At 40.6% G+C, this 25,704-nt stretch overlaps 1 protein-coding gene and 1 long non-coding RNA gene across 2 annotated transcripts in view; both read left to right on the plus strand.

Moving 5' to 3' along the window:
* The first annotated feature begins 527 nt into the window (after positions 1 to 527).
* Positions 528 to 6,081, plus strand: LOC139564060 (uncharacterized). Its single transcript, XR_011672696.1, has 2 exons — positions 528 to 767; positions 3,727 to 6,081. It is a non-coding gene; the product is annotated as an uncharacterized lncRNA (long non-coding RNA).
* Positions 6,082 to 9,727: 3,646 nt separating this feature from the next.
* LOC139564130 (protein bicaudal D homolog 2-like) overlaps positions 9,728 to 25,704 on the plus strand; it is a 45,759-nt gene continuing 29,782 nt past the window's right edge. Inside the window, exon 1 of the mRNA XM_071383351.1 lies at positions 9,728 to 12,341. Coding sequence (XP_071239452.1) covers positions 12,102 to 12,341 — 240 coding nt within the window. The 5' untranslated portion in view covers positions 9,728 to 12,101. The remainder of the gene's footprint in view (positions 12,342 to 25,704) is intronic.

Consider the following 25,704-nt stretch of genomic DNA (forward strand, 5'->3'; position numbering starts at 1 on the left):
TAACTTTCTTACTGTTATGGATTTGATGTATAATGACTAAATTATGTATACGTTTAAAGTAACGATTGAACTATAACTAACAGAATTCTACCCTGTCTCTGTATAATGATTTAAATGTTTCTACATAGGCAAAGAGGAAGTGTTAACAGACAAATTGTGACAGACAACTTGTGGCCACTGTGAAACTAATAACAGGAAGTAAGTCTCCCCACCCAGGGCGGGGGGAAACCATTAGGCTAGCGGTTTCCATATAATTAGGCGTTAGGCTAGCATTAGGCTAGCGTTAGGCTAGCATATAATAAGCAATATGTGTGTGTTGGAAGGAACTTTTAAAGCAGCTTTGTCATTGCCAGAGAGGAGGAGCGACGTTTAGGACGTGATGAGGCAATGTGTGATATATAAACTAACGTACGTGTGATTATGTTCAGAGCTCTCGAGAATAAACGTCACTGACTATTTTTAACTGATCTCCGTCTGTTTCACTTCCCCCAGAACCTTACAAACTCTGGGTGCAGACTGAGTGTTTTAATTGAATTGGTTAATGAATACATAGGAATTAAAATTCCTCTAACAATTTGGTCCTTGGAGCCGGATCTAAATATCTGTTCCTGTCATCTGAAGGTAACAAGCCGAGAAACCATGCACGGGTGGGACGTGGTCCCGTAAAATAAAGTCCTGTCCCCTATAACAGGCCGGTATATACCCCAGGTAGACAGGAACAGTGACTAGATCCAACCGACATTGCTTTTCCCAGTCTGCGAGACCAGGTCAGTAGTCTTTTATTCTCGAATTTGGGGGGAATGAATTTAAGATATCTTTGATTTGGTATTCTGAAAATGTTTAGAATTGTTCAATGATAGGAGCTTGGGTATTCCAAACAGATTCACTAGGAGGTTAGCTTTTTGATCTAACCAAAATCGATAGGAATCAGGTCCGAGATGACCTGACGTAAGGTGCGCTACCATAAATAAAACTAAGCTTAATTATAGGAGGGATTAAGAAGGGATATAGTAGGTGTTGTTAGATAGGACGGTCGTTTTGTACAAATAAGATAACAATAAATTCAAAAGACATACCTAAATAAAATCAATACCTTAATGGTCTATCTGTATATTTTTTATTTATTTATTTTATTTAACCTTTATTTAACCAGGTAGGCAAATTGAGAACACGTTCTCATTTACAATTGCGACCTGGCCAAGATAAAGCAAAGCAGTTCGACACATACAACAACACATAGTTACACATGGAGTAAAACAAACATATAGTCAATAATACAGTGAAAAAAAAATAAGTCTATATACAATGTGAGCAAGTGAGGTGAGATAAGGGAGGTGAAGGCAAACAAATATATGTATAAATAAATAAAAATATAAAAGGCCATGGAGGCGAAGTGAGTACAACACAGCAAGTAAAATAAAAACTAAAAAAACAATGGAATGGTTGGTTTGCAGTGGAAGAAAGTGCAAAGTAGAGACAGAAATAATGGGGTGCAAAGGAGCAAAATAAATTAATAAATAAATACAGTAGGTAAAGAGGTAGTTGTTTGGGCTAAATTGTAGATGGGTTATATACAGGTGCAGTAATCTATGAGCTGCTCTGACAGCTGGTGCTTAAAGCTAGTGAGGGAGATAGGTGTTTCCAGTTTCAGAGATTTTTGTAGTTCGTTCCAGTCATTGGCAGCAGAGAACTGGAAGGAGAGGCGTCCAAAGGAAGAATTGGTTTTGGGGGTGACTAGAGAGATATACCTGCTGGAGCGCGTGCTACAGGTAGGTGCTGCTATGGTGACCAGCGAGCTGAGATAAGGGGGGACTTTACCTAGCAGGGTCTTGTAGATGACCTGGAACCAGTGGGTTTGGCGACGAGTATGAAGCGAGGGCCAGCCAACGAGTGTGTACAGGTCGCAGTGGTGGGTAGTATATGGGGCTTTGGTGACAAAACGGATGGCACTGTGATAGACTGCATCCAATTTATTGAGTAGGGTTTTGGAGGCTATTTTGTAAATGACATCACCGAAGTCGAGGATTGGTAGGATGGTCAGTTTTACAAGGGTATGTTTGGCAGCATGAGTAAAGGATGCTTTGTTGCGGAATAGGAAGCCAATTCTAGATTTGACTTTGGATTGGAGATGTTTGATGTGAGTCTGGAAGGAGAGTTTACAGTCTAACCAGACACCTAGGTATTTGTAGGTGTCCACATATTCTAAGTCAGAGCCGTCCAAAGTAGTGATGTTGGACAGGCGGGCAGGAGCAGGCAGCGATCGGTTGAAGAGCATGCATTTGGTTTTACTTGTATTTAAGAGCAGTTGGAGGCCACGGAAGGAGAGTTGTATGGCATTGAAGCTCGCCTGGAGGGTTGTTAACACAGTGTCAAAAGAAGGGCCAGAAGTATACAGAATAGTGTCGTCTGCGTAGAGGTGGATCAGAGAATCACCAGCAGCAAGAGCGACATCATTGATGTAAACAGAGAAGAGAGTCGGTCCAAGAATTGAACCCTGTGGCACCCCCATAGAGACTGCCAGAGGCCCGGACAACAGACCCTCCGATTTGACACACTGAACTCGATCAGAGAAGTAGTTGGTGAACCAGGCGAGGCAATCATTAGAGAAACCAAGGCTGTCGAGTCTGCCAATGAGGATGTGGTGATTGACAGAGTCAAAGGCCTTGGCCAGGTCAATGAATACGGCTGCACAGTATTGTTTCCTATATGGGAAGTAGTCTGAGACTATAAGAAGTAGTGATAGATGTATTAAAATAGGTGAGGATATAAACTAGGCTTGGTGACAAAGGAAGGTAATTCTATGCGAACGGGATAACTTAACCTGTTCAATACTGAAAGAAATTAATATCCAAAAAGGAGGAGAGGGAAAACCTAATCTAGAGGAGTGAGATATGAGATATTACCGTCGACAGTCCAAAGGAACAATAGCTTATAATGAGCTTATAATTGTATACGGGTGAGATCTAATGTCCAATCAAAAGTCAAGACAAAGTTTCCAGAAAGGAGAAACACACATTAAACACTACATACACATAGAGTGTGTAGAAAATCCCATAGAACATAGCTATAGTAATCAGATAACAGTAGGAAGCACACACATAGATCATAGAGACCTAATATAGATACACACACCATAGAGTGTGAGAAGAGATCAGAGTTTTAAATAGCACATACATAGACCATAGAAATACATACACATAGATAGTGGTAAATGCCATAGTAACTAGGAACGGCAAGCATTTATCAAACATGGGTAGTAAATCCTCAAAAGAGGTCCCGGAATTAACGGGAGATGAGCGCTTTATGGAACAGAAAGATAAAAGAAACATTGATTTCGTTCCAAAATGGAGAAAGATGTATGAATTTGAGAGAAGTCTAGATGTAGAAAAATTAGAATGAATGATAAAGTAGATACCAGATGAACAGCCATCGGAGGAAAGCCAAGTACCACCGGAACAAGTAGCTAGCTAGCATTTTTTGTTCTGGATTTTAAAAAATTATTTAATGAACGGACGATACATGGACCAAAGTCATACTTTGCAAAGTCATACTTTGGTCCATGTATCGGCTATTCGATCATTTTAGCTATCATGACTCTTATGGCTAAAGCTGGGTTAATGTGAAAATCATCAATGATGAATAGGAACAAAACACTTACATGGCTCTATTGGCGAAACTAAATACAATTTCAAATAATAATCTGTTTCTTTGATGTGTGGTACACAGGACAACATTCAACTCGATCAGCTTCAAGCTAACTCCAGCATCACTGATCAGCAACTCCATACATCTGACTCAGATGAAGGGCAAAGGGGCATTAACCAACATGGAGCTCATTGTTCTTGGAGTACAGCAGTATCAATCATCATTATTGGACAACCTCAGGAAGCAGATGGAGGCAGTGCTAAAGAAGCATTCAGGAAGCACATCAGGTCAACTTGAAAAAGATGCAATGGATATATGTGACAATTTCATTGACCCTTTTGCTGGCGTTGCAGCAACATTTAGACAGGACAGTGTTAGTAAAAAGCAGTTTAGCTGTTTGGACGCAGAGGGAATTCGAATTGCTCTAACCATATGCAGGATGAAATATGGAGGATCAAAAGACATTTTCATCAAAGACAAATTATTTCATTATGTACCATTAGTCAAAAGTCTAGAACAGTTCTTATCACACCCAAGGATTTTGTCTATGGTTGAAAAGGGACCCCAGATGTGCAAGGAAAGTTATTTTCATGACATTGTTGATGGTGCTCTTCTAAAATCACATCCCTTATTTTCAGAGAAACCAAAGGCATTGCAGATTGTTCTGTACACAGATGAAATATAGATCTGTAATCCACTAGGATCATTTGCATTAAAAAAACAAGTTGTTAATGGTGTACCACACCCTAGGAAATATAAATCCAAAATATAGGTCTAAACTGGCTGCTATCAGGCTACTCGCCATGGCTAGATCAGCAGACCTCCGTCAATCTGGTGTAGATGTCATATTGAATAGAATCAAGGAAGACATGGATGCATTGTACAGTGGGGTTAAAATGCAAACTATTAACAGAGAGAAAACGATATATGGTGCCATGGTCTCTCTCTGTGGAGACACCCTGGCACAACATGAACTAGCAGGGTTCAAAGAAGTTGTGGGCTTTGCCTACAGTAAGTGCAGACACTGTGAGTGTTCTTTTGAGGACATGCAGTCACTCTTCAATGAGGATGCATATACAAAAAGGACATTGGAGAAGCATGTCAGACAGTGGGATGAAATTGAAAAGGCACAGACGGACTTGCTCCGCAACAGCCTGAGAACAACATATGGGATCAATAGAAGGAGCAAGTTAGTTGAATTCCCAGCCTTTGATATCATACAACAAACTCCGCAAGACATTGTGCATATAATTCTGGATGGCATAGCCCCATTGGAAATCAAATGTGTTTTGAATCATCTTGTTGTGTCAGGACAGATTGATCTGGACTCAGTGAATACTGCTATTCTTGGTTTCCCTTATTCCCCTCTAGATGTTAGAGATCGGCCCTCCCCAATTTCTGTTAGTACATTAACGTCAAGTGATGGTAAATGAAAACAGTCATCTGGGCAAATGCTTGTCCTGCTAAGGATATTGCCATTTGTTTTGGAAAGTTTGGAAGTCAATGCATATATGACTGATAATTGAGCTAATAGAGATTGTACAGATAGTATTTGCACCTATTCTTTCCATTGCGACTGTGTCTATGTTGAAGTTACTCATTGAAAATAATTTGAAGCATTGGAAGGAGCTTTTTCCAGACCGCAATGTTACACCTAAACAGCATTATATGATACATTTGCCATTACAGATAAAGTCATTGTGCCCCATGGTTAGACATATGTGTATGCGGTTTGAGTCTAAACATTGTTTCTTTAAACAATGGGCTTCCAAGCTCAATTAAAAAAATATTTGCAAGTCTATGATCAATCAGAACCAAATATATGAAAGCTGCCAAAATGTTGACAGTTCAATGCACCCAATTTTTTCAAATGAAAGGGAGATGGGACCTGTATCAGAGGTTAAAGATCTACAATATTTACGTGGGAAATTGAGGGACTTCCTAGGTTTCAATGAAGTAAACCATGCTGTATCAGTCAAATGGCTTGTAATAAATTAGAATAAATACATAACTCAGAAGTCCGTGATCTTTGCCAAAGTACTGAATGGTAATATGCCAGAATTTGGACTGGTCAAAAACATATTTCTTGTTGATTCTAGGCTTTATTGTTTGGAATATCAACCATTTCAAACTATACGCTTTGATAGAAATGTCATGGCTTATCAAGTTGAGGTCCCTCATCTTGCACAGACCACTGAGTTAGTGGATGCTGAAAAGCTGGTTGATTTGACCTCTTATTACACAATTAGCAACAAGAGCCAAACCTATGTACAAGTCAAATACCATCTTGGGGATGTAATAGAATTGTACAACAGTTCAAATGACTCATAGTGTGTTCCCCAGATATGACAAGTGTACTGTCTTTGTTCTGTACTGTATTTTGTCTACATGATTGCTGTGCTGTGTGTAAGATTGACAATAAAACAGTGAATTCCATTTGGTCATTATCTGTTCTTAATATGTGAAGAGGTGAAAACGATAAGATGCTTGAAATAAGAAATTCTGACTTTGACAAAGCAGTTTCGTACTTGTCAGTGTTGATCAAACAGCTTTATAATTCTGGTCATTCTAGTTTCGAGCATTGAGTCACTCAGAACCAGTAATACAATCTCAGTAACAAGTTATATTATCTTATTAAGACAATTAAGGACAAAAAAGCTTGAAACAAGTGAAATGCTCCAACATACAAACTGGCTGGTAAGAAGAAATATCTTGTCAGACAAAAAAACAAGCCTTGATTTAAGATATGTAATCTTACTTAGATTTCAATTTTTGCAGTATGCAGCAGCATACAAGACATATTTGGACTCACCGTTGTTGTGCTGTGCTCACTTGTACAGGAAGGCGGTCCTTCCTGTGGGAATTTTTTTTAAACTTCTTCAGGCTGCAAGCCCGGCACCAGACACAATATGACAACAGCCACTTCAAGTGCAGGGCGCGAAATTCAAAATCTATTTTTTTTAAATATTTAACTTTCACACATTAACAAGTCCAATACAGCATTTGAAAGATAAACATCTTGTCAATCCAGCCAACATGTCCGATTTTTTAAATGTTTTACAGAGAAAACACCACATATATTTATGTTAGCTCACCACCAAATAAAAAAGAGGACAGACATTTTTCACAGCACAAGTAGGATGAAGTAGCATGCACAAGCCAACCTAACTAACCTAAAACCAACCTAAATAACCTAGAAAAAACTACCTCAGATGACAGTCCTATAACATGTTACACAATAAATCTATGTTTTGTTCAAAAAAATTGCATATTTTAGCTATAAATCAGTTTTACATTACTGCTACCATCATAGCTACAGTAAGAAATCGCACGGGAGTAGCCAGAGAAAATACAGACACCAACGTCAACTACCTTATTACACATCAGAAAACATTTCAGAGAAATATATGGTGGATAGCTAATGAAAGACAAAGATCTTGTGAATACAGACAATATTTCCGATTTCTGAAGTGTTTTACAGCGAAAACACCACATATATTTATGTTAGCTCACCACCAAATACAAAAGACAGACAGACATTTTTCACAGCAACGGTAGCATGCAATTAGCATGCACAAAGCTAACCAAACTAACCTAGAACCAACCTAAATAACCTAGAACCAACCTAAATAACCTAGAAAAAACTACCTCAGATGACAGTCCTATAACATGTTACACAATAAATCTATGTTTTGTTCGAAAAAGTTGAATATTTTAGCTATAAATCAGTTTTACATTACTGCTACCATCTTAGCCACCATCATAGCTACAGTCAGAAATCGCACGGCAGTAGCCAGAGAAAACAGACACCAACGTCAACTACTAATTTCACATCAGAAAAGATTTCAGAAAAATATATGGTGGATAGCTAATGAAAGAGAAAGATCTTGTGAATACAGACAATATTTCCGATTTCTGAAGTGTTTTACAGCGAAAACACAATATATCGTTATATTAGCTTACTACAATAGCTAACACACAGCAGCATTGATTCTAGTCAAACGCTAGCGATAGCACAGTTCGACAGATATATGAAAAAGCATCCCAAATTGGGTCCTTATCTTTGTTGATTTTCCATCAGAATGTTCTCCAAAGGGTCCTTTGTTCAGAACCGTGTTCATTTCGACCTAGAACGAACGATGTCCCTCTTGAATTAGCATGGCACACTGGCCATGCCGTGCTAACCTCTCCGTCTTGACAAAATTCTTGCGTCGCATCACGTCTAAAGTCCAGAATAAATTTCAATAATATAATTAAAGTATATTGAAAAAAACATACTTTAGGATGATATTGTGACATGTATCAAATAAATTCGAAGCCGGAGGTCATATTCACCTATAACGAGGGTTTTCCAGGAGCGCAGTCCAGTTCCTACTTCGCGCCCAGAAAAAAAAATTAAGTGCGCACTTATCACTCAAAGATGTTGTTTTCAGTCCCTGACAGAGATAATCAAGTCATTTTTTCTCTCACTTCCGCATGACAACCAGGGGAAGATGTGTGACGTGTTTCTACAGTCCTAAGTGCCAAGGCCTTTTATAGAGAGTATCTTGAAGAGAGACATAGCTTCTTGGAAATTTCACTTCAGGATAGAAAATGGGCTGTAAAAATAGTTATGTTTCACTTAGAGAAATAATTAAACCTGTTTTAGAAACTAGAAGGTGTTTTCTATCCAAAGGTAATAATAATATGCATATTGTACGAGCAAGAATTGAGTACGAGGCCGTTTGAAATGGCCACCTCTTTCCACTGCTGATACTCACTGCTGATATTTGAGCCATAAGAGGTTTTAATCAAACTTTGTGTGGGAATTTTTTTGTCATCAAAGTCTGGCATTCTCTGGATTTTTGGTGCGTTCAATACAACTGGGAAATCTGAAGAAAAAAAACCAAGGTCAAATCCTGATGTCAGTGATCTTCAGGTTGGAGCTCTAGAAAGAGGCCAGAGTTCCCGACTTGGTATTCCGAGTCTGATGACAGTTCAAAACGTATTTTCCCAGTCAGATCTATTTTTTTCTGAGTTCCCAGTTGTCTTGAACACACTGAAGTCGGAGATTTCCCACTTCCGATTTTCCAGTTTTGAACACAGCACACCTTCACACCTTGTACAATGTGACAAGTGGTCCTTCAACACCCAACCCTAATTCATGAGAACCATATGCAAACATACTTGCAGATATATCTACAAATTAATTTATATTTAGTTAGCTAGCTAGTTAATACATTTTTTAACTAGCTAGATAAATACCCCGGCCTTGGTGGGCTAACGCGCTCATTGACTGTAGGGTTTCCCACAGTTTTTTCCATAGACAGAGATCAAGCGCTGCCAGCGCATCAACTCCCGAATTACAATTTGTCAAACATTAGAGGTCGCCAGCTTGTAGTCCTAAAACCCGGAAATAAATTACCTCTGGGTTGTTCAGCCATCCCGATGGGAAAAATCAATGGGGAAAGAATAGGGTTTGGGAATAAATGCAAAAAATAAGGCCTGAGGTTAACACAGGTTAGGATATCTTATACGTTTTGTTATATGAGATAATAGCAGTCAGTTAACATGACCTTTATGAATTAGGAAGCTTTTATGTTTTTTCTTATAATTAAAAAAAAATTATTTGAATTTGTAAAAAATCCCAAAAAGTGACATTGGCTGATGAAGATTATCTCATAGAACAAAACGTATAAAATATCCTAAACCTGTGTTCACCATAAACCTTGTTTAAAGCATTTATTCAAAAACCTTAGAAAAACGCCATTCACTTCTTAAAGGCTTTGTCCAACGAACCATGGCATATTTAGAGAAAATTATGAGGCAATGATTATGAGCTTGATCTGAAAATGTGGTTCGAGGCGCCGTATGGTTAATGAAACACAATTACGGGCCCTCCAGAGGCCGGCGGAAGCCAAATGTAGCTCCTTTATTGATATGATTGGTTGACGGTAGGTGAGAGCTGGACGTCCTGTATAAACACAAACTCCCTTATTTGACAACTTCCTTTACAACAGCTCCTTGCTGCTCAGCGAAGCACAAGAAGAATGACCTGATTTCTGCAGAGGCCGTATCACCCTAAATTCTGCACGGCCATTGCAGAAGGTGGAATGAACATGCATAGCCTTTAATCCGTGGACCTGCGCTCTGGTCTGCCGACTGCTACTGGATATCATGGTCTTGTCGCCTGCGTTAGATACGTGACCATTTTTTTTCTCTTGCATTATTTTATGTTAAGTAGGATAGCAGCATACACAAGAAATAACTCATATTGATAACCATCTAGATGTCACCTTGATACATTTTCGGTTCCCAAAATTATAATCTGTTACGAACAGAGTGGACTAAGTTTTGTAGACTTTACCCTTTGCCAAAGTTGTAAAAAAATGCGTTGTTTAGAAGGAGTGCGAAGGATAATCTATTTATTGCACATGCGCACCTCACAGAGTAGGTGTTCCTTAAACTTAAATATGCAAATGTATGCTCGAACACGCCAATAGGATCTCGCTAGCTTGTGCTTGGCTCTGCCCGCCTCCTTGCTTGTTCCGCCCTCTATGACTCATTTGTTCCCGTTTGAAATGTCAGGCAGTGGTGTATCTTGGTTTAGTTATACAAATCTTTGCCCATACTCCCGGTTGCCATTGGGATGCATCTATCTGCTCACGCCCACCACACTCATTAGGCAGGATTAGGTGCCTATGGCGGCAGATTGATGAGGGAGGGTTTTTCTGAGCTAAACTGACCAAGACGCACCTCCAACAACAACACATAAAACCTCACATAATTCTGCCCAAAAACAATGACAATTTCTCTTAACCAGTAGCATATGGGCTTTTTAGGTGAGCTCTAAATCTGCCCTTTGATAAGCAGTGCCCACTTTGTCAAAGGCAGGGGCGCAAAATATTTTGCTTGTCCATTCGCAGCGCGCCTCTCCATGGTGCTGTTGGAGAGACGCATCTCTGCAGCGTTCCGCGTTCCAATGTTCCGTCAAAATAATATCTAACATTAATCATGTTGCAGATATAGGATATTGTAGAAAAACTATGTGGCTTTTTCTGTAGCCTACAGGCTGGAGATAAAATATATGACAATGTAACGAGGACACTTTTTACATCATGCAGGTTTCTCCGATCAAATAGCCTAAACTAAATGGCGCTCAATCAATTAAAAAAATGTTGATTAGGTGACCATGATGGTTCGAGGGCCAGATTGGGAATTTAGCAAGGACACGAGGTTTAACACCCCTACTCTTACAATAAGTGCAACCTTTCCGTTACAATACCAACGCTCTAACCAATAGGCTACCTGCCGCCCCAATGATTTCCACATCCACGGACATTGGTTTTTTGGTCCGGTTGGGACCAAATCTTAACTTGATTTCAACGTCCAGGGATATTTAAGGTTCATTTAAGGTTCTGAATGTTTGGTTCAGTTTTGATGTGCTCCAGACCGCCTTGATTTCAACATCCACGATTGGTTGATTTTGTCCGGTCCGGAACAAATCTGAACCAATCATAGACGTCTATGTTTGGTTCAGATTTTGTCCTGTCTTGACCAGCCTTGATTTGGCCCAAACATATATGTCTATAAATTACTTATTTTCAACTTTCATTCAGACCCGAAAATGAACCTGATTTCAACTTCCGGAAAATACATATTTTTCAACATCCGGAAAAGATGCCTTTTCAATGTCCTGGAAATATTTATTTTAAACATACAGAAAATACATTTTCATCTTTCATTCAGAACCTAAATTGAACCTAACTTCAACGTCTGGAAAATACGTCCTTTGGACGTAATTTTGCTTACTGGAACTATTCTAGTTTTGCAGGGGAACGCCATTTTTTTTTATCTTGCCTAAGGCGGCAGAATGGCAAGGACCGGCCCTGCATCTACCCCCTTACTATCAGTGTTACTATCAACTCATAGTGCAGCCCAATCAGCCACGCAAAACAGCGTTGAGTGGCAGCAAATCTGTCCAATTAGCTGAGTCGCTTTCCATACACCCCACTCCATACACACCCACTCCTTTCGAAACACCCACTCGCACAAACTCCGGTCGCCATATTGAGTTGCAGCTACCCATACTTGAGTTAGTGCCTACAAAAAGACGCCATTACTATTTCTCTCCATGGGCGTAGTCCTTCGTCCAAACATAATGGCCCTAAAACTACATCTCCCATGGCGCACAACTGTAGACCTGAAACTGTATTCCTCATAATCGATGATCTCAACTTAGTTTCCTCTCTAGTGGCATGAAGTAGGCTAGCTGGGGGAAGATAGGTACCGGGGCTATGGAGCGAGCTGAAAATACTATCTGATAACGGTATCCACTGATAGACCGCTGAACTTTGTGTTCACATCATAAAGTTGAGAACCCGAAGAGAGAGACAAAAACAGCCATGCAGTTCAAATACAGAAGGCACTGATTTATTTTTATATGCTTTTCTGTTGTACTTCAAGTGCTGGCCAAGATGTCTGTGGAGGAACAGGAATATCCAGAGGCGACTCTGGTTGCAGAGGCCGGGCCGCAGTGGTTTCGGGCGGAATTAGAACGCCTATCCCGGGAGTTGAGCGAGACGACTCATGAGAAGATCCAGGCGGCGGAATACGGGCTTGCGGTGCTCGAAGAGAAGCAACTACTCAAACAGCGGTATGATGAGTTGGAGACTGAGTTCGAGACCGTTCGGCAGGAACTCGACCAGCTGAAGGAGGTAGAGTCAGGTCACAACATTCAACTACACATTTGTCAATTTTACTGACAAAGCGCACCCATTTAACTTCGTAACCGTTAATGGCTCAATTGTTTCTTACAAAGAGTACAGTCATTAGTGTACGTTTTTCATTCGATTCAGGCTAGCTATGCTATGTTGCATTACTTTGTCGAACGTTTTAAATTCAATTCAGCTGTGCTGTTATAAAGGGACAGTTCGACATTTACTGGGTTGGTGCTGTATGCTGTATGTGAGGTAGAAAAAACATAAGTATTTGCAGGCTAACAATAAAATACAATTCTAAATGTAATGAGTAGCCTAAGCATAGGACAATATTCTATAAGAGTAGTCACTGCAGCCTAAAGTGAATTGAAATGCAGTTGCCAAAATTATATAATTAAGCCTGTCTATGCAAAATACTTCAGCAGAGAGCATGATTTAGCCACAGAGGATCATTAGCTCCTTCTAAAGCTGTGATTGAAATCACAAACGTGTAGGCCTATGCCCGGAGTTGGGAAGCCCGCAATTTGCGTTTTTTGAGATGTGGCTGTCAGTGAAAAGCAATGCATCCAAAATATGTGTGAAGATAATGTGTCTTCAGTATATTTTGAAATGTTGAGAAGAGAAGAAGGGAGGGGTGTGTGTGACAAAGAGAGGCTAGCATCCCGGAGTCGCCTCTTCACTGATGAGACTGGTGTTTTGTGGGTACTATTTAATGAAGCTGCCAGTTGACGACTTGTGAGGCATGTGTTTCTCAAACTAGACACTCTGAATGTACTTGTCCTCTTGCTCAGTTGTGCACCGGGGCCTCCCAATCCTCTTTCTATTCTGGTTAGAGCCAGTTTGCGCTGTTCTGTGAAGGGAGTGGTACATAGCGTTGTACGAGATCTTCAGTTTCTTGGCAATTTCTCACATGGAATAGCCTTCATTTCTCAGAACAAGAATAGGCTGATGAGTTTCAGAAGAAAGTTCTTTGTTTCTGGCCATTTTGAGCCTGTAATCGAACCCACAAATGCTGATGCTCCAGATACTCATCTAGTCCAAAGAAGGCCAGTTTTATTGCTTCTTTAATCACAACAACACTTTTCAGCTGTGCTAACATAATTGCAAAATAGTTTTCTAATGATTAAATAGCCTTTTAAAATGATAAACTTGGATTAGCTAACATAACATGCCATTGGAACACAGGAGTGATGGTTGCTGATAATGTACGCCTATGTAGATATTCCATTTAAAAAGAAAATATGCCGTTTTCGAGCTACAATAGTCATTTACAACATTAACAATGTCTACACTGTATTTCTGATCAATTTTATGTTATTTTAATGGACAAAAAAGTGCTTTTCTTTCAAAAACAAGGACATTTCTAAGTGACCCCAAACTTTTAAACGGTAGTGTATTTCCTATTACCAAGTCATTAATGGTTTCTATGCCTTTAGTTTTCCACGTGTCTGGCGTCTCTGGCCTCTTAATGTTGATGGAGGCTAAATGGATGTCTGATTTCTGATTGTCTTAACTCACCACAACTGATAAGCTGAGCTTGTCAAAATTATCTTCACCTCACACAGTAAGTCAACATAGTCAGTCATTAAAAAAAAAATCCGTTGTGAATGATAACATTTCCTCACACTATTTGAAAAATCTTTCAAACACTCTCCCCCTCGATAATCACCAGGCCTCGGTGTGAAAGAGCAAAATGTCATGCTCCGAGGATCCCATACATCCAGTGGAAACGTCATAAAGTACCCTACCTGAACACATGTCCCTTTGCGCAAAAACAGCTGTGTCTGTCTGGAGTTCACTGGAGCAGGAAACTGAGGGCCCAGAATAGGCTAGTTGATGCAATGTTGCAAGTTCGCAACCAACAGCATAGGGCCGGCCTTCATATATCATATATATTCACTGGTGCTGGACCCAGTAAGACAGAAAGAAAGGGAGGCAGACCGGCGGAATATCTATAGAGAGATGAAAGAACCTGCGTTTTCATCAGGACATATATCTTCTTTATGTATTTTTACTTAGTTGACAATGGAAGTTGTAGGCCTACTGCTACGTTTGCCTAGGCTATCTCTATTTTATTTAGCCGCCAATGGCTCACGGTGAATCAATGTGTCTAAATGGCAGAGGCTGGTGCTCTCGTATTAGTGGAATTGTAACTTTCAGATTGGTATCATTTTTGTGTTATTAACCACGTGACAATGATTTTGACTAACGAAAACGTTATTATTAAAATGTGCATATGAAAATCATACATGTCATGCAGATCGGTAGAAATGGTAGGATACATTGTAAGCTTCCCCAAATGTGAAACTCCTACTTAACTCACACGCCTAAGAACAGACTATTGTTAAGAGTGTACATTTCTTTGTACTGCATAATTACAACGTGTGAGAGGGGTGTTGTAACTAAGATTGTGCGTATTAAAACTGAGCATAAATGGACAGCTATGTGGAGAAAAGCGCTCACCTCGATCCAGCACCAATAGGTGGAAAGCACCACTCGCTGGGCAATCCCCAGCACTGTGTTGCTTGCCATGGGAAGGAGCATGCCTGCGAGCCGAGGGGGCGAGAGAATGCCATGTTCCTTATTTGATATTGTTCCCTTTTCGCCAAGTTTAGAATTGTAAACTAATAGAAAACAGAAGTGTAGAACTAATTGTGAGCACTGCTTCAGATCACTTGATATCCACTACAATTGGGAGAAAAGGGAGAGGAACAGAGAGGGAGAGAGAGACCCGACTTAAATCAAACTAAACTGTCTATTGCACAACAGAGGGTGTGTCCAAAATCCCACAACTGAATAGATAAGAGCATACCGCTTACAAAACAGAGCTAAGATCTCTCCATGCAGAATATATAATTAACCCATGTTTTTTTCTCTCCCCTACCCGAATCCCATTATCATTATCATCAAGAATGCAACAGAAAACACACATTCTTACTGGGGAGGGGGTGGGCTGGTCTAACCCGAGGTGTCATGAAAAAAAAGCAGTATAGGGTCGTCGTAGTGTCGGCTTGAGGGGGAATATAAACGTGACTATAAACGAAGAGAATTCTCTTGGGAGGTAATACCGTCGGCATTTGATTGAGAGGTATTCTAGGTCGGGTGAACAAAAGGACTTGAGTTTCTGTATGTTTTCATAATCACACAATGAGTAGTTAATCATGAAACATACATCCCAGCCTTTGTTCTTCCTGGAGAGTTCTTTATTCTTGTCTGCGCGATGTACTGAGAATCCAGATGGCTGTATGGACGGGGACAGTGTATCCCGAGAGAGCCCTGTTTCCGTGAAACAGAGTATGTTACAATCCCTGATATCTCTCTGGAAGGAGATCCTCGCCCTGAGCTCGTCTACTTTATTATCCAGAGACTTTACATTAGCGAGTAACATACTCGGATGCGGTGGATGGTGTGCATGCCTCCTGAGTCGGAATAGAAGTCCAGTCTGAATACCTCTTCTCCGCCGGCGGTGTTTTGGAGCAGCCTCTGGAAAAAGTTCAATTGCCCTGGGGGGTACGAGCAAAGGATCCAATTCGGGAAAGTCGTATTCCTGGTCGTAATGCTGGTGAGTTACCACCGCTCTGATATCCAAAAGTTCTTTCCGGCTGTATGTATTAACACAAAAAAATGTAGTAATACAAAATAACAATAACAAGGCTATATACACGGGGTACTGGTACTGAGTCAATGTGCAGGGGTACGGGTTAGTCGAGGTAATATATACATAGTGGTAAAGTTACTATGCATAGATAGTAAACAGAGAGTAGCAGGTGTGTGTGTGTGTGTGTCAATATACGTCTGTGAGTGTGTGTGTGGTTAGAGTCCAGTGAGTGTATTTGAGCCTGTGCAAGAGTCAGTGCAAAATAATTATAATATAAGGGGTTAACTTCTTGACGCACAGATACCTTTAGCGGGATCATTTCCATCAACAACCGCTGAATTGCAGAGCGCCAAATTTAAAAAAAAATTGCTAAAAAAAATTATATTCATGAAATCACAAGTGCAATATAGCAAAACACAGTTTAGCTTGTTGTTAATCCACCTGTCGTGTCAGATTTTGAAAATATGCATTAAATAGGCGCAATATATATTTTCTTTTATTGACAGATTTGGCGATGTTCAATTCATTGGCACAAAACTTAAACAAAATCATTCACTGTGAAAGTTGATACATGTAGGCCCTTCATATATATACAGTGGGGAGAACAAGTATTTGATACACTGCCGATTTTGCAGGTTTTCCTACTTACAAAGCATGTAGAGGTCTGTAATTTTTATCATAGGTACACTTCAACTATGAGAGACGGAATCTAAAACAAAAATCCAGAAAATCACATTGTATGATTTTTAAGTAATTCATTTGCATTTTATTGCATGACATAAGTATTTGATACATCAGAAAAGCAGAACTTAATATTTGGTACAGAAACCTTTGTTTGCAATTACAGAGATCATACGTTTCCTGTAGTTCTTGACTAGGTTTGCACACACTGCAGCAGGGATTTTGGCCCACTCCTCCCTACAGATCTTCTCCAGATCCTTCAGGTTTCGGGGCTGTCGCTGGGCAATACGGACTTTCAGCTCCCTCCAAAGATTTTCTATTGGGTTCAGGTCTGGAGACTGGCTAGGCCACTCCAGGACCTTGAGATGCTTCTTACGGAGCCACTCCTTAGTTGCCATGGCTGTGTGTTTCGTGTCGTTGTCATGCTGGAAGACCCAGCCACGACCCATCTTCAATGCTCTTACTGAGGGAAGGAGGTTGTTGGCCAAGATCTCGCGATACATGGCCCCATCCATCCTCCCCTCAATACGGTGCAGTCGTCCTGTCCCCTTTGCAGAAAAGCATCCCCAAAGAATGATGTTTCCACCTCCATGCTTCACGGTTGGGATGGTGTTCTTGGGGTTGTACTCATACTTCTTCTTCCTCCAAACACGGCGAGTGGAGTTTAGACCAAAAAGCTCTATTTTTGTCTCATCAGACCACATGACCTTCTCCCATTCCTCCTATGGATCATCCAGATGGTCATTGGCAAACTTCAGACAGGCCTGGACATGCACTGGCTTAAGCAGGGGGACCTTGCGTGCGCTGCAGGATTTTAATCCATGACGGCGTAGTGTGTTACTAATGGTTTTCTTTGAGACTGTGGTCCCAGCTCTCTTCAGGTCATTGACCAGGTCCTGCCGTGTAGTTCTGGGCTGATCCCTCACCTTCCTCATGATCATTGATGCCCCACGAGGTGAAATCTTGCATGGAGCCCCAGACCGAGGGTGATTGACCGTCATCTTGAACTTCTTCCATTTTCTAATAATTGCGCCAACAGTTGTTTCCTTCTCACCAAGCTGCTTGCCTATTGTCCTGTAGCCCATCCCAGCCTTGTGCAGGTCTACAATTTTATCCCTGATGTCCTTACACAGCTCTCTGGTCTTGGCCATTGTGGAGAGGTTGGAATCTGTTTGATTGAGTGTGTGGACAGGTGTCTTTTATACAGGTAACGAGTTCAAACAGGTGCAGTTAATACAGGTAATGAGTGGAGAACAGGAGGGCTTCTTAAAGAAAAACTAACAGGTCTGTGAGAGCCGGAATTCTTACTGGTTGGTAGGTGATCAAATACTTATGTCATGCAATAAAATGCAAATTAATTATTTTAAAATCATACAATGTGATTTTCTGGATTTTTGTTTTAGATTCCGTCTCTCACAGTTGAAGTGTACCTATGATAAAAATTACAGACCTCTACATGCTTTGTAAGTAGGAAAACCTGCAAAATCGGCAGTGTATCAAATACTTGTTCTCCCCACTGTATATATATATATATATACACTACCGTTCAAAAGTTTGCGGTCACTTAGAATTTCCTTCTTTTTTTTTAAAGAGAAGCACATTTTTGGTCCATTAAAATAACATCAAATTGATTAGGAATTCAGACGCCTCAATAGTCCTCAACTGGCAACTTTGTGAAATAGTACCCGCAAAACACCAGTCTCAACGTCAACAGTGAAGAGGCGACTTCGGGATGCTGGCCTTCTAGGCAGAGTTGCAAAGAAAAAGCCATATCTCAGACTGGCCAATAAAAAGAAAAGATTAAGCTGGGCAAAAGAACACAGGAACTCTGTGGTTTTAGAGGGTGCAACAGGTCAGCACCTCAGTTGTTTATGTTAGTTGGCTTTCCAATTGGGGAGCGTTTTGAGCTGTGTGTCTCATGTCTTCACTGTCCTTTCATGCGCAATGATGCACCTGGGCTCCGCTACCTATCAGCTATTCCTATTTGTTCTTGTGGATTCATATAAAAAATGTATGTGGCGTTGAATGCTTTAATGTGTGGTATGATTTCTAGTTAGCCTATTGCAGATCTTGACAAATGATACACCTCCCACTATTGTCACTATGAATAGTGCATTTAGGGCAGGATAGGCTGTTAGACTGGTAGACTATACAAACCTGTGGTATAGTAAAAGTAAGCACACAGAAAAGTGTAGTGTGTAAGGGAAGTACCAAAACACCTTTTATATAGGGGTGGTGCATGCAAACAGATGAGGAAATGTGGCTAGGATGTAAGAAATTATATAGTACAACCTGCAAAAGAGCGAATATAAAACAGGGAAAAAACACACTACCTTCCCGTGTGCCCAATAAAAAAACTAAAAAAAACACACGTCCCTCCCGAAAGCAAAAAAAAAGAAGCTAATTAAATCGAGTTGAGGAGGAAACTGACACCATTGCAGCCTGAATGGAGGATGTTTTATGTACCAGCCGGTCCATGGGTGACACGAGTGTATTACCAGCTGGGCTGACTGTGTCGACACCTAGAGGTAATACGACATCAGGAAGAACTCTCTAGGGGTCTCGGTGCTAGAAGTTTGTTAGCCTACTTTAATAACATCAAAGTTGGCCTACTGTGATAAAAGACGAGGAAAACGTTCAAAAAGACAGAACACTAACTTCAGGCAAGAGTGTAGATGTTTTCAGATGTTTACAAACACATACGTGTGTGTGTGTGTGTGTGTTAGTATTATTTGGGAAAATGTGGGTGATATTTGAATATCCTTGTTAAAGTTATTATCTCTGCATGACATCTATCAGCAATAACCTACACCAGTCCCAACTTGCTCTTTGTTTGACAGTGGAAATTGTTGTGGTGGAGGCCAGTACTATATTTAAAGCCAGTCAGCCCCATGCTGGCTTTGCCTCTGCCAGAGAAAGGTTTCCCTGCCTCAGGCTTCTCAAATTGGAGAACAGCAGTCGAGTTGTTTGGCTGGTTTTGATCAGGTTTGCACTAATGCTTTAGGCTTCTCTCTGAGTGACTAGGGCCTCAATCTTGTGAATCCTGTTGCAGTTTATTGCTGCTTCATAGGGGCTAGTACCCATGTCTTTATGTCATTTAAGGAGATTTTAGTCACCCTGAAGCATGTGTCCCTCTCCCAACAAAATGGCTTGCAGTATACTGAAATCAATGTCTTAGAGCTAAGCAACAACATTCTCACAGAATTCTGACTATGGTGCTCTAGCAGAATGACAGCATTTATAGCCACACAGCGCAACTTGTTATCATGGCAACTTCACTAGCATTGTTTATGTTTATCTCTATCAAGAATAGCTCATTTGTGACCCGATTCAGGTAACTAGGCGTATGTCCCAAGTCACAACTTCACAGGAGAGCCGTTTGAACGTATTATTATTATTTTTTTTATCAAAATGCGTTTTTTGGCAGAAATACCTTCTAGAACATGTGAACTTTCATGTGCCTTAATAACAAACTTGCCATCTTAATACGAATACAATTGTTAAATTATGAGCCTTCCCACTAACCATGGTTGGCTGAGATAATGAGTGGGCTGGACATGCCGAGAGATGAGTTCGGATTGGTCTGCCATATAGAAGGCTTCTGTCGATTTGAGCTCGTCAGTCTGTGTTGGTAATCCTGTTGAACGTGGTTCTTTAAAGAATTTATTGTGTAGTGGAGCTGCACACGTGTGGTTCTCCACTTTCTGGAGGATCAAGTTTTGAAATCAGTGGAATTAGAGTATGATAGCTAAAGAGTTGGAGAAAACACCTGTCTCCGTATTACATCTTCAAACTAAGGGCAACCGTGATATGGCGTTCCTGACATGATGATGTATACAGGCAAGATAGTCGAGCGACAGCTAGCTACATTTTCAGATATTACACGTTTCTAATTTTGACAAACTAGTTTCATTTCAAGCTAAAGTGTACTGTTAGCTAGCTATCTAACATTAGTTTCCCAGGGCCATTTGCTTTTCTAGTTAGAGCCTAATCAGTCAAATTTATTTTAGAAAGCCCTTTTTACATCAGCCGACGTCGCAAAGTGCTATACAGAAACCCAGCCTAAAACCCCAAACAGCAAGCAATGCAGGTGTAGAAGCACGGTGGCTAGGAAAAACTCCCTAGGAAGGCCAGAAACTAGGAAGAAACCTAGAGAGGAACCAGGCTCTGAGGGTTGGCCAGTCCTCTTCTGGCTGTGCCGGGTGGAGATTGAACGTTTATAATGGAACATGGCCAAGATACACGTTCATAGATGACCAGCAGGGTCAGATAATAATAATTAGAGGACGACCGATTATGATTTTTCAACGCCGATACCGATTTATTGGAAGACCAAAAAAAGCTAATACCAACAATTACAACAATACTGAATGAACAATTAACACTTTCATTTTAACTTAATATAATACATAAATAAAATCTATTTCGTCTCAAATAAATAATGAAACATGCTCAATTTGGTTTAAATAATGCAAAAATACGGTGTAGGAGAAGAAAGTAAAAGTGCAATATGTGCCATGTAAAAAAACAAACATTTAAGTTCCTTGCTCAGAACATGAGAACATGTTGGTGGTTCAATATTCCCAGTTAAGAAGTTTTAGGTTGTAGGAATTATGACGTCAACTTTTTCTCTCTATACCATTTGTATTTCATATACCTTTGACTATTGGATGTTCTAATAGGCACTTTAGTATTGCCAGCCTAATCTCAGGAGTTGATAGGCTTGAAGTCATAAACAGCGCTGTGAAGCAAGCATTGCTAAGAGCTGCTCGAAAACGCAGTAAAGTTTGAATGAATGCTTACGAGCCTGCTGCCGCCTACCACCGCTCAGTCAGACTGCTCTATCAAATCATAGACTTAATTATAATATAATAAACACAGAAATTCGAGCCATTAATATGGTCAAAATCATTTCGAAAACAAAATGTATATTCTTTCAGTGAAATACGGAACTGTTCCGTATTTTATCGAACGGGCGGCAAACCTAACTCTAAATATTACTGTTACATTGCACAACCTTCAATGTCATGTCATAATTATGTAAAATTCTGGCAAATTAGTTCGCAACGAGCCAGGCGGCCCAAAATGTTGCATATACCCTGACTCTGCGTGCACGCAGATCACACAATTTCCCTAATTAATATTGCCTGCTAACATTAATTTATTTTAAGTAAATATGCAGGTTTAAAAATATACTTCTGTGTATTGATTTTAAGAAAGGCATCGATGTTTATAGTTGGGTACATTCGTGCAACGATTGTGCTTTTTTTGCAAATGTGCTTTTGTTAAATCATCCCCCGTTTGGCGAAGTAGGCTGTGATTCGATAAAAAATGTACAGGCACCGCATTGATTATATGCATCGCAGGACAAGCTAGTTAACCTAGAGCGAAACGAGATGGGTGGGGCTAAATCTAAAGAAGTTGTGAACGATACTGAATGGGTGTAGACAAAGAGGAGCTCTTCACTAGATACCAAAACATTCAAATACCATTTTTCTCAAAAGTGAGTTTACAAGTTGATCAACTTTCAAAGCAGAATTACTTTCCCATTGTTCCTCAAATGCAGTGTATGATATACCTCTGAGTAGCTCTGAGTCTCTACTTTTATCCAATGTATAAAAAAAAAACATAATTTCAAAGACCGAATCCAGGTGGTGAGTCACATTTCTGTTGTCATTTATCTCAAGCATATTGATGCTAAATCCACTCCAATGTAGCTAATATCTGAATACATTGTAGACAGCCTCAATATTGAACTTTGTGTGAGAGACGGCGGGAAATAAAAGAGCATGAGTTCCCAGGGCAAGCATCAAGCATGTCTGTCCCTTGTATTGTATTATTCTCTCTCTCTCTCGCTCGCTGACACACACAGCCTATGTTCTTACTCACAGACACTTGACAGGGCTTGACACTTGTCCTCTTGTCGAACAAGAAGAATTTAGATTGAAGTTGACCGAATGGACAAGTAAAAAAAAATCCCAATATCAAACAATTACTTCGATCAGATTTGGATCAGAGGTGCTAACATTGGAAAAATATTCAGATCTATTTTTCATAGGCCTATACATAAATAAAAAAAGCCTACATGTCAAAGTGTAGGTGATATGCATATTGGCTACAGCCTCATGTCCAAACCGATGCTGACATGAGGCGCAAGAAAATGTAGCCAAACATTAATGAGACTTTTAATTGCATAAATAAAGGCTAAATCCCAGTGATGTTTGACAAATATATAAAGGGTAATTCACTTTTTAACGTCTAAAGGCTTGATTCTGTCGACATACTCGAGGCACGGTTCGTTCAGCTCAAATGGTCATAAGACCGGAGAGTGAAGGACAGTGCCTGTTGCGCACCCCACATCACCCACCTTGAGTCTGAGCGAAGGAGGTCAGCATTATGAAACAATTTAACCATAAACAGGATGTTTTATGTCATTTTATGACACGTATTGAAACCAGCATTTTTCTCATGTTCTATTAGTTTTCAAATCAACTTTATTTTATTGTCCAGCAGCCAAAGGCACAATCCTAGTCATATTAGTAATCCATACTAGTTGATGCATCTTTAGATCTCCCCTCTTTCTTATTTTCTAATGGATATATTTTTTTATCTCTGCCACATAAAACCGCTCACATGCAGTGCACGTTTGAGAATTATTTTCCCGCTAATTGTATTTTGGAACATTTGCCCGTAGCCTACAGGCGTGTGCATTGTTGAGCTTATAATATGAGGAAATAACTTTGTCAACATTTTTAAGCTAAACGATCTGATCTGTTGCATAAGCGTCATTGCTTTTTTTAAAAACATTTTAGTAGGTGCAGTGTTTGTATGAATTTTGGATGTCTTCCCAGAGCTGTCCCAGAGTCTGTAGAAATATTTTTTTATCGTCCCAGGGATGAAGGGACGCCCTTCGAGCCCTGGAGGGAATCGATTTATAAAGACATTTGGTCGTAATTGTAATGTTACCCTGTTAAGTGAAATATGTTTTAGGCTACCAAGGGTGGCCAACCATTCTTCAGGAGAGCCTTAATGGCCAGTGTTAAATTGAGACAGGTTTTGAATATGCAAAGTTGCCAATAGGCAGTGTATAGCCTACATTTGTGTCCGAACTAAGACTTGTGGGACTTGTAGTGTCATTGAGAAAGGATCTATTTGTCGTCTCAGTAGCTCACACACCAGCGTTAGAGGGTATGGGGCCACCATTAAGCTCATGCCTCTGCTGATTGAACTAGCCTACAACAGAATGAAAAACAGACTTCTTTATTCAGATACATTGCACTACTTTCACTATGTACTGCGATTTGGTGTGAAAACAAAGACCTAGGAGGACACATTTCAGTTGAATGCATTCTGTTGTACAACTGACTAGTTGTTTCCCTTGAGTTTGAGAAAGAGGGAGAGAGGCGGCAGATGGGATGGGTAGAACCAAGCTAGTAGGCTCACCTCACTCCTGTAAACGCACTTCTTTACAACCGAAACAGTTCGGAGCAGTTCATGTTTACATATTATGACGACATTTTGTGACGTTTTGGTTCGTTTAGTTTTTTTGGGCTGTTTGGGCACACATTATTCTCGAGGCAAGCTGAATTTGGTAGCCGAAGTCTACACCCCCTCGTCGGCGATTGGTCAACCGTAGGGATTCTTCAACGACTCGTCCTCATGCACAGTTTTTCACTTGAGAAATACTGCATCAAACAACCTAGTCAGATGCAAAATTGCGCGCCTAAGATCTCCTCGGCTAAAAAACGTCAAAATGAATGACAGATTTCTTTTTTTCCCTTCTTTTTTTAAACATTTTATCCCCTTTTTCTCCCCAATTTTCGTGGTGTCCAATCGCTAGTAATTACTATCTTGTCTCATCGCTACAACTCCCGTACGGGCTCGGGAGAGACGAAGGTCGAAAGCCATGCGTCCTCCGAAGCACAACCCAACCTAGCCGTACTGCTTCTTAACACAGCGCGCATCCAACCCGGAAGCCAGCCGCACCAATGTGTCGGAGGAAACACCGTGCACCCGCCCCCCTCGGTTAGCGCGCACTTCGCCCGGCCCGCCACAGGAGTCGCTGGAGCGCGATAGATTTCTTGAGTTATCATACAGTAGAGAAATTCTGACTAATTTGAGGAAGTTTATACCGGCTACGGTGTCTCAAAATGGACAAAAGTACTATTGTTTTTCAAGTGAAGGTCTTCTATGGGAGTATGCGAGGCTAGGCGCCAGCCGAACTGAAGCACACTGACGCCTTTACACACATTCCCACACTAGCACCCTCTCCTTCCTTGAATTCCCAGGTCAGCAAAACCATAGCTTAGTTAACACATGTTTATATGCTGACCTTCACGTGAACCGCTTACAGTACGTCCGTGTAGGATTGTCTGTTCCTGTGAAACATGGATGCACACACACTCACACACTGAGTGTACGTTAGGTACGTGGACATGGGTTTAGACACAGGTGGAGGTAGTTAAGACTAAGCTCCTCATGTCTCAGACAGACGTGTCTCCCGCCTCCCTTCGACTCTACTGCTCCAAACACACTTCAGGAACTTGTAGAGAAAAAAAAGGAGGAAGGGAAGCGCTGCTAAGGTACACAATAGTAGGTTTTGGTAGACAGATGCTGCTAAGGTACACAATAGTAGGTTTTGGTAGACAGATGCTGCGAAGGTACACAATAGTAGGTTTTGGTAGACAGAAGCTGCTCTTTGGTAAAACGGGTAAATTGGTCATCACAAAGGAGGATCAAGAAACTCTTCATATAATTAAAATGAATAGTGCCTTGGGCCTCCTTTTTTATGACCTTTTTTTAATGACACTTCAGGAACTATAGGGCTCCCGAGTGGGGCAGCGGTCTAAGGCACTGCTTCTCAGTGCTAGAGGCGTCACTACAGAACCTGGTTCGATTCCAGGCTGTATCACAACCTGCCGTGATATCACATCGACCTGAAGGACGCGTACTTTAATTTGGCCATATATCCCCCTCACAGGAAGTTCCTGAGTTTCCATTTTGAGGCTGTAGCGTATGAGTTCCCGGTGCTCCCTTTAGGGCTTTCCCTCTCGCCTCACACTTTCACCAAAGTTGAAGTAC

This window comes from Salvelinus alpinus, chromosome 2 (assembly GCF_045679555.1).
Source record: "Salvelinus alpinus chromosome 2, SLU_Salpinus.1, whole genome shotgun sequence".
Lineage (NCBI taxonomy): Eukaryota > Metazoa > Chordata > Actinopteri > Salmoniformes > Salmonidae > Salvelinus > Salvelinus alpinus.